This window comes from Urtica dioica, chromosome 11, assembly GCF_054948205.1.
Source record: "Urtica dioica subsp. dioica isolate 48M chromosome 11, U.dioica_male_clone48M_v1_H2, whole genome shotgun sequence".
NCBI classification, from domain to species: domain Eukaryota; kingdom Viridiplantae; phylum Streptophyta; class Magnoliopsida; order Rosales; family Urticaceae; genus Urtica; species Urtica dioica.
Genome location: NC_142766.1, coordinates 8,653,844 through 8,668,470, shown reverse-complemented (window position 1 = coordinate 8,668,470; position 14,627 = coordinate 8,653,844). Strand labels below are relative to the sequence as shown.

Below are 14,627 nucleotides of genomic sequence, written 5' to 3'. Positions count from 1 at the left end.
TAGAAGCAACATTTTATCTTGTAGAAGCGATATGTCGTTTCTCAGTCAGTCACTGAGCGCGATCCTTTAAAAGAATGGAGTAGAATAATTTTCCCACTTTTTTATTTCGCAAAAATTTTATAAAAAACTAAGCATGTCAATTTCCCCCTCTGTTAATTTTAACTTAAGTTTTAGAAGTTACATTTGTCATTTCTAAAAGTTAAGCGTCGCTTCTAAGTTACATAAAAACCTCATTCTTATACTTATTCTACTCCATTCTTTTTCGTCTTCTTTCCTCTGATTATTTGTTTCTCATGTGCTCGCTCTCTCATTCGACCATGGAATCAGAGTTCGTGGCTATGACTTTTGCAAGTTAAGAGGCTGAGTGGTTGATTGATCTTCTTCTAGAAGTTTCATTGGCTAAAGTAAATGTATCTGATGTGTCAATACATTGTGATAGTGAATTCCCTTTAGCAAGAGCATACAGTGAAGTGTATAATGAGAAGTCTAGACACATTAGTCTAAGACATGACTATATGAGAAAATTGATCAAAGATGAGATTATTTCACTCACATATGTGCGTTCAAGCTATACCATAGCAGATCCTTTCACTAAACCTTTTGTTAGAGATTGAGTGAAATCCACCTTGAGAGATATGTTTCTTAAATCCTTGAGTAGTGATCTGACGATAATGGCCACCCAACCTAACGTTAGAAAATGACCAACATTAGGTTCAATGGGTAAGAACAAATCGTCGATTTGGATATTTACAACATTATATAATAATGTTGGCTATTACAATTAGAGGTTAAGTTTTCTAACACTTAATGAAGTTTAGTCTTGAGGACAAGTATCTATAAGTAACAGAGATACTGTTAGAACTTCACCTATGTGGATTTTGGGATGCTTCCGTCCCAAATTGAGAATTTAAGTTTCTCTCATTAAATTCACGAGACATGATGACCACATGGCCATTACACTACTACAAAACAGCTTTTAGAAGCGATGACGGTTTTTAGAAGCGACTAGTCACTTCTAATTAGAAGAAATTTCTCAATCAGAAGTGACTACTCGCTTCAATACTTATCCATGGAAATACAAATATTTTGCCTTGAAAAAGTCATACTTCTGATATTAGAAGCGATAAGTCGCTTATAAATTTTTGTTGCCATTTAGAAGCGATATTAGAAGCGACGTGTCACTTCTAATCTCAATTTTAATTTTCTTGTTTTCTACGCTAAAATTTTCAGATGTTGGAAAAAAAGGACGACGTTTTGTGGTATGTTAAATTTAGAAGTGACAAGTCATTTCTAAATGTTGCTTCTAAACTTCTGAACTTTTGGGCTCGTTGTTTTCTCCGCCATCTTTTTTTAATATTTACAAAACGACGTCGCTTAATCTACCTAGAAATTAGAAGCGACTAGTCACTCCTAATCTAGGTCAGACATATTAAATCGCGATTTATTTTTCTTCTTCCTCACTTCACATCTCTCTCTCTCTCTCTCTCTGACCGAGCCACCACCACCACCATGCTGTCCTCTCTCTCCGACGACCACCACCACCACGCCGTCCTATCTCTCCGACCACTCCGAGTGTTTGACTACCACCACCACCACCAGCACCGCCACAATCTCCAACGACCACCACTACCATCACCACCACCTCTCCGGCCGAGCCACTACTCCGGCACCATCTTCTCTCACCGACCACCGCGACCACCATGACCACCGAAGCCACCCTCTCTCTCACAGTCGGGTGACCACCCAGTGGACAACCCCGTCGTAAACCGGTGACAGCCCCGTGGACAGCCTCGTCGCAGCTCCGTGGACAGCCCCGTCGCAGCCCCGGGAGCTTGCCCGACGGCCCCATTCTTTCATCTCTGTGTCGTGTCGAGCTCCACGTGTTCACTCCGTGTTGTAGCTCTGTGTCGCGTTGCAGCCCCGTGCCGACGCCTCGACATCCCCGCCTTGCAGCCCGCCTCGTCTCGTCGTGGCCGTCTGGTATCCGTGCAAAGTTAGTGGCTATATATATTAATTAAGTTAATTTATCAATATGAGTTAGTTAGATTGATATTAATAAGTTAGATTAATATTAATAAGTTAATTTGTTAAAGAGTTAAGATTAATATTTAGTAGTTCATATTTTAATTATTTTGTTAAGTAGTAAGATTATTAGTTTCTGTTTGCTAAGTATAAATAGATTATTAATATGTTAGATTAATATGTTAGTTTTAATAATGAATGACCAATTTTCGTGACATTTGTCACTAAAGTTATCGTTCAAACGAACATGTACAATTGTTCGCCATTACCATTCGCGAATAGGTACGAATTTCTATAAATATTACGTTGAGTTTTTCAAGTTTGTCGTATCATGCGATATTTTTATCTGTGACCATAAGACATTTTCGAGGCGTAAAAAATATTAAAAAAAATACATCTCATTCGTGATTCAAGCTCCAACGTTTTCGACTTCAAAGAATTTGACAACATTTTTGTGCATGAATACCAGACCATTGTTTCATGGGTCCTGATATATGTCAGTTTTGTGTATGAATACCAGCCCATTGTATTATGGGTCCTGATATTCATAACGCAAATTATATTATATCCTTTGTACCTGATGTGTGAGCAATTCATACATTCTTGCGTACGAATACCAGTCCATTTATCATGGGTCCCACCTGATATATGCGCACAAAATGTTTTATAAGCAAGCACTATTTTATTCTATTCCTTTCATGATACAAGTACCAAGTCTTAAAGAACCAAAGTAGATAAACAACAAAAATGATAAAAACCTTAAAAAAAAGAAATAATAGAGATAATCCAACTGAATCGGACAAGACAACATAAACTATACCTGCCGTTTTGTTAAAAATACATTACCTCCCCTCAACTCGAGTATGACGTGAGTAAACATTACAGGATTGATATATTTAGTTTGCGTTATGAATACCAAACCCTCTTGTTGTGATAAAGGAACATGCTAGAATATACCAGCTTTGGCGCCATATTTGTTATAACAAAGACAAATATGGTAATTTATCCTACTCGTGGTAAAATTGTAATTAAGGATAGCCTATAAATAGGTTCGCCGTATCCCTCTTAAGTCTTAATAGAGCGAATCAATCATCACCATGGAAGAGAGTAATTCATTATTCACTAGCGCTATGACACTGACTCAGTTGGGTGTGTCTCAAATTCCTCAAAGCTATGTTCTTCCTCCTTCAAAACGTCCCAATGCTACTACCTTTTTTACATCCCTTCCAACTATAGATCTTTCCAAACTTCAAAATCCTACTCTCAGAACCGAAGTCATCGATGAGATTCGAATGGCTTGTGGCGACATCGGATGTTTCCAGGTGCATATTAACATATGCATGCATTTCTACCGTTATACTTCCCAGTCGTTCTTGTTCTTGTTATTGATTGATTATCGTTAATGTATTTCATGTTCACAACCGACGCTCATGCATGCATTTTCAAGTTATTTATACGTAAAGAGATCATATACGTACATTGATAGGTGACGAATCATGGAGTTTCAGACGCTGTCATGAAAGATGCCCTAAGTGCCGCGGAAGAGTTCTTCAACTTGCCAATGGAAGAGAAAATGAAGCATGGTTCTTGTGATATCTACCAGCCAGTGAGATACGGAACCAGTTTCAATCAACTCAAGGACAAATATTTCTGTTGGAGAGACTTCGTAAAGCTCTACGCTAACCCCCTCTCCCAGTGGATCCATCTTTGGCCATCAAATCCTCCTACTTGCAGGTAATTTATTTTACACTCATATAAGATACATTTACATTCCCTTTTGCACACGTCCACAAATTAATAAGCACGCACCCATGCATGACCAATATTAAGTCTCTCATATGTACTTCCGTTTTAGTTTTCTGATGTGTACTTCCGTTGTTTATATATATATATATATATATAATATAATATAATAATAATAATAAATTATTACGTACTCAGAGCCATATGTATGTATATATAATATTATTTTAGGGAGAAGATTGGGAGGTACGCGGAGGCAGTGCATGGACTACAAAAGCAGCTAATGCAAGTGATCTTCGAGGGCTTAGGCTTAAACCCCAATTACTTGGAGCAAGAAGTGGAGGAAGGGTTGCAACTACTGAACATGAACTGCTACCCGGCCTGCCCTGAGCCCGAACTCACCCTCGGAATCCCGCCCCACACCGACTTCGGCTCCATCACTGTCCTCATCCAGACCCACGAAGGCCTCCAGTTCCGGGCCCACGGAGGAGACGGCACGTGGCACGCGGTCCCCGCCCAAGACGGGGCCCTCGTGGTCCAGCTGGGAGACCAGATGGAGGTGATGTCCAACGGGAGGTACAAGAGCGTGGTCCACCGTGCCACCGTCACCGCCGAAGCTCGCCGCTTCTCCATTGCAAGCCTCCACAGCCTCGTTGGGTTCCACAGCAAGATCGGCCCCGCCCAAGAGCTCGTCGACCAACACCACCCTCGTTCCTACTCGCAATTCAGTTTCAGCGACTTCCTTCGTTACGCGACCTCTGAGTCTGGGACAAGCTTCCTTGATACGCTGAAGATATTTAACGAATAACATCAACCACAATATCAAGTACAAGTAGTATATTTTCATTTTCATAGTATACGTAGTATGGATATCTCTGCAACGGTTTTCTGGGTTTTAATGTACGAGCGTGCTATTTGTCCCGAATCTTTAGTGTTTTTTTTCCCCTTCGTTCTACGTGGTTCAGTCGTGTTTGCTTGTTTGTTGACATGTGGTGTCTTCCTTTGACAAATGCTATAATAAAATATGTTTCTTCTTCTTCTTTTATATAAAAGTATCTCTATTCAATTATAAAATATTTATATATCATATATATATATATATATATATATGTATATGTAATATATAGATACCTGTTGTTACGTGTTGGCTTTTTTTTAGTGCAAGTTGTTAAGGAAAGATGGGGAAAGGAAACCATAGATTGACTTCCAGAGTTGTATAACTGCTATAAAAGTCGAGTGCTTCCCCTTAGCAGTTCTTGACGATTTATCAAAATACTTAGGGTTCCTAGACGTGCAAGATTGGCGAACTGGGAGACTATTTGTTTTGATAAGAGCGGTGTAATTCTACAAACACTATTTTAGAAGTCTGAGTATATGTGAGATTGGGTTTTGTGTATACGTGATTGAAGTCTTCACGTTCGTTGATTTTGAAGCTGACCAAGCATTGAAGCGTGCTTGAAGAGTGGAATTGAGAGGAGTCTCAAATTCAGGGGGAGTCCCTGTTTTGGTAATCACTTGTAATAATAGTTTCTAGGACATTGATGTTTGTGTTGTTCATATAAGTCCTTGTTTGTACTATTGACTACTTGATAGTGAATTCTTTTCCACTGACTTAGAGCCCCCAGATTTAGGTGACGTTGCACCGAACTGGGTAACCATATTGCGTGTCTTTACCTTTTCGCACTACTTATTTCATTATCCATTATATGTGTTAGCGCAAGTTGTCGGACACATTGACTCTACATTGTGTGCGACATCTTGCCTCTTCCACTAAACAGAATTTGATGAGTGCGTACGTTTCTTACGTACAAATTCACTCTCTTTCGAGTTAAATCTAGCTCGTTCTTAAGTGATTTGACGGCTATTGCAAGTTTTGGATGCTTAATCGAGTATCAGGACGACATTGAAGCTATTTTGAAGGTCCCAGAAGTCAAAACGGAGCAATACGGCATATTTTGAAAAAAAGTCAACACTGGAAGCCAAAACATTCGGAGTTCAACTTAAAGGCCCGATGGCTCCAAAAATAACCTCCGAGCAAACTTCCAATCTCTTTCGTAGTAGCTCATACCTTGCGAGCTAACACTTATTTATTGAAATTTCATCTTAATATTGCTCTTGACTTAATTGCAAAAAACTTGATATTTTTGAAATTTCTTTTATGTTGTGCTCATACTTTGTGAGCGCAAACTTGAACTTGAAATTTCTTTCGTGTGCTTGAGATCTATCCCGTCCACACCTACATTTTATACAAATAAAAATAGATTTAATGTAGTGCCTTGCTATGTATTCCTCATGGGTTAAAATTCCTTCTTCATAAGAATATAAAAGAAGAAGAAGAAACATATTTTATACAAATAAAATATGCTTGACCCATGATGTGATAGTTACTTTGTAATTTCTCCTTATTCCATGTGAGTGGGTGGTTATTTTGCATAACTGTTCAAGAGTTATTTTTATTTAGGTGATCGTTGAGCACATGTTCTCGGGTGGTTATTATATTTGAATTATGGTGTGGTAACGTTTTTTTTTAGTTTGACTAGTCTTTGACCAACCAGCTTCTCTTCTCTTCGAAATTATGCTCGGTAGGGTTTTCTCTTACCTTATGAGTGTTAGTTCCTTATTTCTATGTCCCCAAAGTATTTTACTCGGGCTCTAGTGCTGCATTATTGTTGTTGTCGATACTTCAATAGCTTGATACCTCAATAGCTCAGTACTTTAGACATTGCTAGGTAGTTTGGGCATGGCTAGGTACCTGTGCGAATTTTGGGTGTAACAAAGAGCTTGAGGAGTTTATGTTTGAACAACACCTGGAGAAAATATGATAGGTTGAGCTATGATTGTGTGGAGCCGTAAAATAAGGAATCTTGATCTATTGCCACTGAATTATACAATAAGTTTTAGAGCAGTGATTCACATTAGCAGTAAACAGACCGCTGATGTGAGAGATGAGGTGGGGCCCACAATGTTAGTGGTTCCTACCTCCTTTCTCATATCAGTTGTCCGCTGATAGCTGATGAAAAGCGTTTCCATAAGTTTTTAAGATGAAATTGTCTTAGAATCAAAGATTGACTTACCGCGGAAACCAGCGGGAAACCGCCTTATCAGAGAAGATCGGTACCGGTTTGATAGTTACTATTTTTGTTCCAATTTACTTGCAGTTTTCGGTACTTTCCGGTGGTTTTCGATAGTTTCCGATGCTTTCCGGTGGTTTTCGTTCGTCGTAGCCTTTTTTGTCAACTTTCTTTGGTTTTTGAAAGGTAAATTTAAGGGTTTTTTCAAATTTTGGGGTTTTGTCATTTTTTTTTAATATTTTTTTTACTTTAATCCATAATTTCAAGGGTTTGAGCAATGAATATGAGTTTATTGGTTGTTTTGTATGGTTCTCTATGCATTTTTAGGTTTAATCTGAATTTAAATGTTGATTTTTAATCTGAATCTTAGTTTTTTGATGTTGTAGATTGATGATTTGATGATGATTATGATTTTCTTAAGTGGATGTTCTTAAGATGAACTACGAAGTTTGAACTATGAAAAATATGTTTATTTTTACAAAATATTTGACTGAATACCCCTCGGTTTCGTACATTTTTTGTCGGTTTCCTCTATTGTAAGCGGTTTCCTACCGGTATCGATTTTTTTTAATACCCTTCGGTTTCGTGTCCGGTACGCGTTTTACCCCCTTAATTGAAGTCATGGTACGGTAACGATAACCATAGGACGATTGCTTAGAATTTTTATCTAAAGTCATCAACACCTACTCCGGGATTGAGAATATAATTAGGAGTTCAACTAACCTGAAGTGTAAAAGAACCACTTCCTCAAAGTGTTAAGATGCTGAACTAGCATTAGGGAGATTGAGTTTTATTAGATGCCTACGCTACTAAAATAAAGACTAATATAATACAATATTACGTGGATAAAAACGCATACCAACAAAAAGTATTTTAGTTATTGAATTCTGCTAGTTGTTTGTTTTTGTTTCCTCAGATATATTAATTAAAAATATAAAACATACAATCTCATGTTTATCATGTTTATTAATTAATACTATAATTGTTGTATGGACAAAAATAAATCGTTTTGTAAATGCAACATCATAAATTTATGAAAAATTATCCGTTGAGTTTAGTCAAACAATGTACCATTTAAATCCACTCTTATATTTTATTTATGTTATAAATCTATCACATCATCAATATTTTAATTAACGATTTACGTGTTAAGTTTTCAATATGGTTGATATAAAAATAGATATATTTTCCTATTATATTGTATATTAGAAATGGGGACAAAAATTGATCAAGATATTAGTGTGAAATGTGAATCAATATGACAGTATCTAATTTGTATACTAATTTTGGTAAATTAAAAAATATAAGCCCATAAAATTTGTTGATTTATGAATAAATTAATATAAATTGCAGTAATATATACCTTTATTATGCTAATTTTAATCAATTAACATGAAAATGGTCAATTGAAATATTGACTAACCGATAAAATTTTGATAATATTAATAAAAAAGACTGGTTAAGTTGACAAATAAACAAATAGTTGAAAGTCTGACTTTGATTACTTTACAAAAATAGGGTAAGGAGAAAATATTGTTGGAATAAGTTGGAGATTATGGATATTAAAGGGTATTTATTATTTTGTGAGCGGTTGATTTTTGGCAAAAATTTGAGTGGAATCCACTTAACGGAATTAGATAATTTCAGCATATTATTATTCCTTACGGAAAAGGGTATAACATTGGTTATTAGTTTTCTGAAGTCGGAGTTATAATAAATGAGAAATTGATGATCAAAGTGTGCTTAATTAAAGAAACACATTAGTTATTTGTAGGGAGTGAAATGCAAGAGTTTCATATGGAGTGAGAATGGACAAATGAGTAAGCTTACATATGCAATTTGTGCCAAAAGGTTTGGATTCCTAAGGATGACCCAGTTTTGTAGAGAAGCAAGGACTTAGGGAAGCCCAAGTCCACCACACGCGCACGTGCCGCGGTCCGTCCGGTCGGTCATGTCATGTCGAGCCGAACTTGGGCTTGTTTGTGGTAATACTTATCTTTTTATTGCAAATTTTAATTTCACAAATAACTTATTTTTGTTATGATGGAAATTAATGATGTAACTGTGCATCGAATGACAAACGCTCTTAAATGTTTGAATGGTTGTTATCAGGGGTATTAAAATGCATTAAGGTTATAAGGATTTTTCCACTAAGGCTGGAGCATTAAGGTTGGACGATTTTTTTTTCATTATTAAGGATGAACGGTTTTGATTCAAAAATTGTAATCGTAGACGAGTTTAGCCTATAAAAGGGAGGCTTCTTCTCTCTTTCGAACATACTTCAAATGCGTTCTTCTCCCATTTGTTTTCCTTGTAGTCGGTGGTTGATTCTATTACAAGTTTAGTTCGCCAGAGAAGTTCTTTTGGTGCAACACTCTTTTCATCCCACCGTTGTATCCCGAGAGGAAAATTGCTCATCGGTTTTCCAACACCCGTGAGAGCAATATTACTTTAAGAAAACCGTCAAACGGTCCTCGACGTTTTTCTTCTTTTCTTTATTTCCTCCATTCTCTTATTCTACCGTGTTGTTTGTTATTGTTGTTTTTTATTTTTATTTCAACCATATTTTTAATATTTTATTTTATTATTTCTTCTACCAAATTTGTGTATTTTTTTTCTAAAAAAAATAAATATTTTTACATAATATTTCTAACAATCTTAAAGTAATATGTGCTCTTAGACAGCTTGATCATGGAATAAGGTGTTTTAAAATAATTTTGGCTATTTTTTGTGTTGATCTTTTTAACCTTGGGTACTAACTTTGGTTGATCATGGAATAAGGTGTTTTAGAATTTAACAACAACAACTTGAACAAATGGTGTGGATGAGTCGAGGAATCCGATCAATCCGTTGGCTTCCAATGTGGAGGTGTTGACTATCAGCGTCGTGAATCCGAACATTGTGGTGCAACCACAAAGCAGGAGGCGTTGGTTGAGAACGGACTCGCAGGTCTTGTTCACTCAATGGCGGCTATGGCCGTGAACGGACCTGCGAGTCATGTTCCAAATGCGGGTGTGACCCGAGGGCCTCCCGTAAAGATGCCGGCCGAGAATCCAGAGAAGTTCGATGGCTTGAACTTTTATATATGGCAACAAAATATGCACTTCTATATGACCACCATTGGACTTGTGCGGTTTTTTACTGACGATCCTCCAGTTCTCCAAGAGGACGAGACTAATCCGAAAGTGAGAATACTGTTTCTTGCACGGAAGGATTCCAACTATTTGTGTCAGAATTATGTGATGAGTTGTCTGACGGACTCCCTATATAATATGTATAGTTACAAGGTGTCCTCTAAAGAGCTTTGGGAATCACTGCATCGGAAATACAAGACCAAGGGCACTGGCTCGAAAAAATACATCGTGGGTCACTTCATGGAGTTCAAAATGGTGGACAATAAGATGGTCGGGAGTCAAGTGCAAGAATTGCAACTAATCTTTCACGAGATTCTAGCCGAGGGAATGACCATAAGCGAGTCTTTCCAAGTTTCCTCCATCGAGAAGCTACCGTTGGGTTGGAAGAACTTCAAGAACTACCTTAAATATAAGCAAAATGAGATGAGTCTTGAAGACTTGGTGGTTTGCCTTCGCATCGAGGAAGACAATCGTGGCTCCGACAAAAGGTTCAAGACCACTTCCAAGAGAGACAACATCGTGGAGCATGGTGAAGGATCGAAAGCCAAGACGCCCGCCAACAAACTTGGGCTGAAAGGGGCTACCTGCAAGAAGGAGAACCAATAAATTTTTGTTGGTAAATGTTTCAACTGCGACAAAGAGGGTAACCGTGCTGCGGATTGCCGAAAACCGCAAAAGAAGAAGAAAAGAGAAGCCAATGATGCGGAGGTCGATGGAGATAACTGATTCCTCATCGCCGTGGTCTTGAAGTGAACTTGGTGGATTCAAACCCCAAGGAGTGGTGACTAGACTATGGAGTTACCTGCCACATTTGCTCCGATAAGAATGTTTTTTGCTCGCTCGACTTGCACCCGACTAGAGAGAAGTTGTACATGGGAAACTTAGCCACCTCCGATGTCAATGGGATAGGCCATGTCATCCTCAAAATGACCTCGGAAAAAGAGCTGAAGCTCATGATGTTGCCTATGAACCCGACATTAGGAAGAATCTCATTTATGGAACTCTACTTTGAAACCATGGGTTTAAGATGGCTTTTGAGTCCCAAATGAGTTTTCTTAGAAAGAATGTAATGTATGTGGGTAAGGGCTACGTGAAAGAAAATATGTGGAAGATGAATGTAATCGCTATTACTGGCAAAGAAACTATCAATGAGAATGGTTCTTCTATTTATATGCTTAAGTAATCTAATTTATGGCATGGTAGGCTTGGTCATGTGAATTATGACACATTGCGTAAATTAATCAATTTTTATTGCATACTGAAATATAATATTAGCTCTAAACATAAATGTGAAATATGTGTTGAAGCCAAATTAACGAGAACATTATTTCATAGTGTTGAAAGAAAAAGTGAATCTCTTAATTTAATCCATACCGATTTATGTGATTTAAAATTTATACCTACGATAAGTGGTAACAAGTATTTTGTGACATTCATTGATGATAGTACAAAATATTCTTATCTTTATTTGCTTAAGAGCAAAGATGAAGTAATCGAGAAATTTGCCTTCTACAAATTGGAAGTTGAGAATCAACTCGATAAAAAGATTAAAATAGTGGGAAGTGATTGTGGAGGTCAATATGAGGAGGCATTTGGTAATTTTTGTGTACAACATAGAAATATTCACGAAGTCACTCCACCATATTTTCCTCAATCGAACGGCGTTGCCGAACGAAAAAATCGTACTCTTAAAGAAATGATGAATATTGAATGCGATGTTGCTAAGCTAGGGGTTACCATAAGAAATGTGGGGGAAAGCCATCTTGTCCATTAACTATCTTTTAAATAAGATACCTCGAAAGAAAGAGGAAAAATCCCCATCCGAGTTATTTAAAGGAACCTTCCTATAAATACTTACGAATGTGGGGGTGCTTAGCAAAAGTTTTGGTACCCGCACTTAAAAAGATGAAGATTGGTCCAGGACTGTTGATTGTGTATTAATTGGTTATGCACATCATAGTAATGTTTATCACTTTGTTGTGCATGAATCAAAGAATCCTGATATAGACAAAGGTTCTATTATTGAATATAAAAATGCATCTTTCTTTGTACATGTTTTTCCTTATAAGTCAAAGGAAGATGAACCGAGTTCATCCAAACAAGATTATGAGAATATCGAGGAAGTATCTCAAGCAATTGATGATGAATCCGATGATGAGATGGAATCTGAAGCACCTCGGCGAAGTCGAGCTAGAGTGGAAAAGTTATTTGAGTCTGAATTTGTAATGTATATGCTAGAGGCTGAACCTCTAACATAAAAGACGCTATAAATTCAGTCGAGAGTCACTTATGGAAGGATGCCATAGACAGTGAAATTAACTCTATCATACATAACCGCACGTGGGAACTAGTTGACTTTCCACCTCGAAATAAACTCTTGGTTCAAAGTGGATCTCCACAAGGAAGATGATAGTTGATGGCTCAATCGATAAATATAAGGCTAGACTCATAATCAAAGGTTATAGACAAAAGGAAGGTCTTGACTTATTTTATATTTATTCTCACGTGATGATAATAACATCTATAAGATTTATTATAACCATTGCCACTTTGCATAATCTTGAAATTCATCAAATGGATGTGAAACTGCTTTCTTAAATGGTGATCTCAAAGAATAGATTTTTATGGATCAACCCAAGGGATGTGTTGCATCTGGACAAGAGAGAAAAGTATGAAAACTGGTCAAGTCTTTGTATGGCCTTAAGGAAGTCCCAAAGCAATAGCATGAGAAATTTGACAATGTGATGATGTCAAATGGCTTCAAAATCAACGAGTATGACAAGTGTATTTACATTAAAACCACTTAACACTGTTATGTGATCCTGTGTTTATATGTAGATGATACGCTCATTGTTGGAAGCAATGAGAGCATGGTTAAGTCCATAAAAGATATATTGAACTCTAGGTTTGATATGAAGGATTTTGGACTAGCCAATGTTGTCTTGGGGATCAAGATTAAACAAACATCTACTGGACTTGTCGTAATTCAATCACACTATGTTGATAAAATTCTAGCAAATTTGCAAAGAATGATGGTGAAGCTCTAGAACTCCAATCGATACGAGTCAATATTTGTCTAAGAATAAAGGAGATAGTGTGTCTTAAATTGAGTATACTAGAGTGATAGGAAGTCTAATGTACTTGATGAATTGTACAAGACCTGGTCTAGCATACTCTGTAAGTAGACTTCCAAGATATACGAGTAATGCAATTTTTAAACACTGGAAAGTAATTGTGAAAGTACTTAGGTATTTATTACGATTTTCTCGTGACTATGATCTACACGATACTAGATATCCCGAAGTCATTGAAAGATTCACTGATGCTAGTTGGATATATGATATACAAGACTCTAAAGCCACTAGTGGCTATGTAACACTTTGGGTGGTGCGGCGGTGTCCTAGAAATCCTCAAAACTAATAATGATAATTAGATCCACGATAGAATTTGAGTTTGTTGCTTTAAAATAAATGTGGTGAAGAGGTTGAGTGGCTAAGAAACTTCATAGAGGATATTCCAAGATGGACAACACTTGTGCCTGCAATATGTATATATTGTGATAGCCCATCCATGATTGGTTGGGCACAAAGTGTTATATGCAATGGTAAGTCTAGACATATTCATCGATGACATAATACTATTAGACAACTTCTTTCTTCTAGATTAATAAGTATTGACTATGTAAGGTCCAAAAAAATATTGCGTAACCAAATGATTAAATAAGGACTTAGTAGAGAAGACATCAATAGGAATGACACTAAAGCCCATGAAATAAAATTTAGCTAAGGAAACCCATCCATGATGACTGGAGATCTCATGAACTTTGTTCAAATAGACAACTTAATTGCTGAGATGGAGTGAGGTCACTGTGGGGTAAGACCCCGGTCTTATTCCTATGATAAAACAGTGACACCCCTACGAGGCTAAGCATTGTGCTTTTAATGATTCTTTGAAAACCGGATCTTTGAGGTTCCGAACGAGTAATGCGTTATTACTCTTTGGTGTAATTAAGAATCACCTATGTGAGAAAGAAGTGAGACCGCTTCGAAAGAGAATTAATGGGGCTTAATTCTTTAGAAACCCTTACAGAACAAGGCGTATGTTCAGGGATGAAATGAGTAACCATGATAACTAACCCGTGATAGGAAGATTTCAGTGAAATCTATATTTATTGTTTATATACAAACGACTAACAGTTCTAAGACATCGCGTCTACTAAGTAATCAGTAAACATGACATATTTCCACAATGAAAAGTTCAAGGACTTTGTCTACCCATCCTATACTGGTATTGATCGTAGATCATCAATCACCATATTAAGTGGTGTCACGTCTTTTGTTGTCGTCGTGCAATTTCATTCATATGGGGATTGTTGGAATAAAGTGAAGATTATGGATAATAAAGAGTATTTATCATTGGAGCTATAATGAATGAGAAATTAATGCTCAAAGTAAGATTAAAGAAACATATTAATTCCGTAAACACAGTAGTTGTTTGTAGGAAGTGAAATGCAAGAGTTCCGCATGGAGTAAGAATGGCAAATGAGTAAACTTATATATGCAATTTGTGCCTAAGGGTTTGAGTTTCCAAGGGTGACCCAGTTTTGTAAAGGAACAAGGACTTAAGGAAGCCCAAGTCCACCTTACAAGCACGCGGC

The 14,627-nt window shown here is 37.0% G+C and overlaps 1 protein-coding gene and 1 pseudogene across 1 annotated transcript; both read left to right on the top strand.

The window, feature by feature from the left end:
* Positions 1-3,119: 3,119 nt before the first annotated feature.
* Positions 3,120-4,573, top strand: LOC149381015 (flavanone 3-dioxygenase 3 pseudogene; annotated as a pseudogene).
* A 5,235-nt stretch (positions 4,574-9,808) lies between these two features.
* LOC149381014 (uncharacterized) lies at positions 9,809-10,576 on the top strand. Its single transcript, XM_089601267.1, has one exon. It carries the CDS (start codon positions 9,809-9,811, stop codon positions 10,574-10,576), a length of 768 nt encoding a protein of 255 aa, XP_089457393.1.
* The last annotated feature ends 4,051 nt before the right edge of the window (positions 10,577-14,627 follow it).

Coding starts and splice junctions, on each gene's coding strand:
- LOC149381014 (XM_089601267.1), top strand. CDS start 9,809: ATGGCCGTGAACGGACCTGCGAGTCATGTTCCAAATGCGGGTGTGACC.